We start from the raw sequence: 3,395 nt of genomic DNA, 5'->3' as shown, positions 1-3,395 counted from the left end.
AATCATTGTAAGGTGGACAGGGTTTTGTGAAGGTTTTCTTTCCCCCAGCTCTAAGAAACCATGTGGAAAGAATTCATTGATAACTGTTTTGATTTTTTTTTTTTTTAAGTACAGGTTTTGCTAAGTAATCACCCTTAGTGAGGCTGTCTAGTTCAGCTTCCTGTGACATGTTTGGTGACCAGCTCAGTGTATTCTTATATTCTTGATAGAGGATATTTCAGGACACAAAAGTGCTTCTTCAGACCAGACCTCAAATAACAATTGTATTCTTTTTAACAAATAAAACCTCAGTAGGTGGACCTGATAACAGTGACAATCAAAGGAAAATAGTGGCACAATGTGAGTTTGCAGCATGATGTTTCTCATTTTATTTTCTTCTGTATGAATCAAAAGAATGCTTTACAAGACCATGTTTCCTTAATCACAGTGTTCCCTGGCTTTTATAGGCTTGTCATAGCCAGAACCACACTATTGCTTTTTCATAATATTTTCTTTTTGTTTCTTTCTTTTGAATTTCTTACAGGACTGCAAAGTATGCCAGGGGAGTATGTAGCCCGGGGTGGTCCAATGGGTGTGAGTATGGGACAGCCAAGTTATACCCAACCCCAGATGCCCCCCCATCCTGCTCAGCTGCGTCATGGGCCCCCCATGCATACGTACATTCCTGGACACCCTCACCACCCAACAGTGATGATGCATGGAGGACCGCCCCACCCTGGAATGCCAATGTCAGCATCAAGCCCCACGGTTCTTAATACAGGAGACCCAACAATGAGTGGACAAGTCATGGACATTCATGCTCAGTAGCTTAAGGGAATATGCATTGTCTGCAATGGTGACTGATTTCAAATCATGTTTTTTCTGCAATGACTATGGAGTTCCATTCTTGGCATCTACTCTGGACCAAGGAGCATCCCTAATTCTTCATAGGGACCTTTAAAAAGCAGGAAATACCAACTGAAGTCAATTTGGGGGACATGCTAAATAACTATATAAGACATTAAGAGAACAAAGAGTGAAATATTGTAAATGCTATTATACTGTTATCCATATTACGTTGTTTCTTATAGATTTTTTAAAAAAAAATGTGAAATTTTTCCACACTATGTGTGTTGTTTCCATAGCTCTTCACTTCCTCCAGAAGCCTCCTTACATTAAAAAGCCTTACAGTTATCCTGCAAGGGACAGGAAGGTCTGATTTGCAGGATTTTTAGAGCATTAAAATAACTATCAGGCAGAAGAATCTTCTTCTCGCCTAGGATTTCAGCCATGCGCGATCTCTCTCTTTCTCTCTCTTTTCCTCTCTCTCCCTCTCTCTAGCCTGGGGCTTGAATTTGCATGTCTAATTCATTTACTCACCATATTTGAATTGGCCTGAACAGATGTAAATCGGGAAGGATGGGAAAAACTGCAGTCATCAACAATGATTAATCAGCTGTTGCAGGCAGTGTCTTAAGGAGACTGGTAGGAGGAGGCTTGGAAACCAAAAGGCCGTGTGTTTAGAAGCCTAATTGTCACATCAAGCATCATTGTCCCCATGCAACAACCACCACCTTATACATCACTTCCTGTTTTAAGCAGCTCTAAAACATAGACTGAAGATTTATTTTTAATATGTTGACTTTATTTCTGAGCAAAGCATCGGTCATGTGTGTATTTTTTCATAGTCCCACCTTGGAGCATTTATGTAGAATTGTAAATAAATTTTGTGCAAAAAGGACTGGAAAAATGAACTGTATTATTGCAATTTTTTTTTTTTTTTTTGTAAAAGTAGCAGTTTGGTATGAGTTGGCATGCATACAAGATTTACTAAGTGGGATAAGCTAATTATACTTTTTGTTGTGGATAAACAAATGCTTGTTGATAGCCTTTTTCTATCAAGAAACCAAGGAGCTAATTATTAATAACAATCATTGCACACTGAGTCTTAGCGTTTCTGATGGAAACAGTTTGGATTGTATAAATAACGCCAAGCCCAGTTGTAGTCATTTGAGTGCAGTAATGAAATCTGAATCTAAAATAAAAACAAGATTATTTTTGTCATGCTGACTCCACTGCTTGAAAAATTTGTTTACTGCCCCCCAGATTTTTAAAGATTAATGCAGTAAATATAAAAATTAATTTTGGCTCCCTAAGCCATATATGTTATTTGACAATTTTAACCACAAAGTAAGTTATTCAATAATAACCACTGATTTCTTTAAGCTGACTTAATCAACTCCTAATATCAGCAAATTTGAGGCCTAAAGGCACTAAACTAACTCTGGACTCAGAATTACATCCAACAGAATTACTCATCTAATATCAGTGAAATTATTCTTGCACATAATGGCAAACCTAAGTACAAAGTTAAGTCTTTTACTAAGGATGTTACCTAGGATGAGCAGTATATGTTTATTAGGAAATTAACTTCACGAATTGAAGAGACCAGACTTCAAAATCTAATTTTTATAAATATGCTCTATGTTCTCATTGGATAAAACTGGTTATTAACCAATTTTCCAGAACAGCTGTACAAAATTTCTGCATGGCAGCCGGCTAAATGGTACAAAATAATATGTTTAAGCTGGAATAGCTTATAATTTTATTTAAATAAAATTGCTGCTATAAAAAGTGCTTCCCAAAGCTAAGGAAAATAAACAAATATTTTAATTAAGGCAAATTCGTTTTTAAAAAATAAGCCTTTGAACAGTGATTGCTTTGTAAACAAAGGATGGGTCGGAAGAGCGAGCGCCTTAAACTCAAGTCTGACATTCAGGCCGGAGTCACCCAATAAACCGGCCCTTAGCAATTCTATTTTCTATTCGAAAAGAGAAACCAGCTGTGGGTTGGCTTTACTAGGTGATGTGTGATTGACCGGCTCACCTGCTGGAGCAGCAATGCATTCTCACCTTTTGTTGATGGGGCCTTGTTTCTAAACACGTGGATGCGCGTGTTTAGAACGCTGCAAGGCTGAGCCTACTGCAGCCATCTCTGGCAGCACCTCCACCCCTCCCCACCCCATGGATGGGATTGTTTAAATCTCCCTTGTTGACCCAGTGGCAATTCTTCCTCTACCTAAATAGTAGATATGAGAAATCATGCTCTTTTGAAAGGTGGTTACTAGCAGTTAACAACCATTTATTTACTTTAAAAATTAATAATAAACTTTATAAACTAACCGTCTATTTCTTCCTCCTCCCCAGTACATGCTCGGGTGAGTTGGTTATTTTCAGCCTTTATTCTTGAGGAGGCTCAGGATGGGTGGGGGAGGGAAAGAAAGGGGAGGAGGTGTGGTGGGGAGAGGGAGAGAGGGTAGAGGGGGAGAAAGAGAATGAGAGAGAGAGAGAGAAAGAGAGAGAGGGAGGGAGAGAGAGAGAGAGAGAGAGAGAGAGAGAGGCTCTAGGGGAGGGAGG

At 38.9% G+C, this 3,395-nt stretch overlaps 1 protein-coding gene across 4 annotated transcripts in view; it reads left to right on the top strand.

Annotated features, from left to right (window-relative positions):
- MEIS1 (Meis homeobox 1) overlaps positions 1–2,613 on the top strand; it is a 140,400-nt gene extending 137,787 nt beyond the window's left edge. For 3 of the 4 annotated variants that reach the window (XM_017522123.2, XM_017522125.2, XM_037736166.1), the window contains one exon: positions 524–2,613. In XM_017522123.2, coding sequence (XP_017377612.1) covers positions 524–807 — 284 coding nt within the window. In that variant the 3' untranslated portion in view covers positions 808–2,613. The remainder of the gene's footprint in view (positions 1–523) is intronic. The other variant, XM_037736165.1, reaches the window with a different exon arrangement.
- The last annotated feature ends 782 nt before the right edge of the window (positions 2,614–3,395 follow it).

The sequence above is a fragment of the Cebus imitator genome, unplaced genomic scaffold, assembly GCF_001604975.1.
Source record: "Cebus imitator isolate Cc_AM_T3 unplaced genomic scaffold, Cebus_imitator-1.0 Scaffold23, whole genome shotgun sequence".
NCBI lineage: Eukaryota > Metazoa > Chordata > Mammalia > Primates > Cebidae > Cebus > Cebus imitator.
This window is presented reverse-complemented; position numbering and strand designations above follow the sequence as displayed.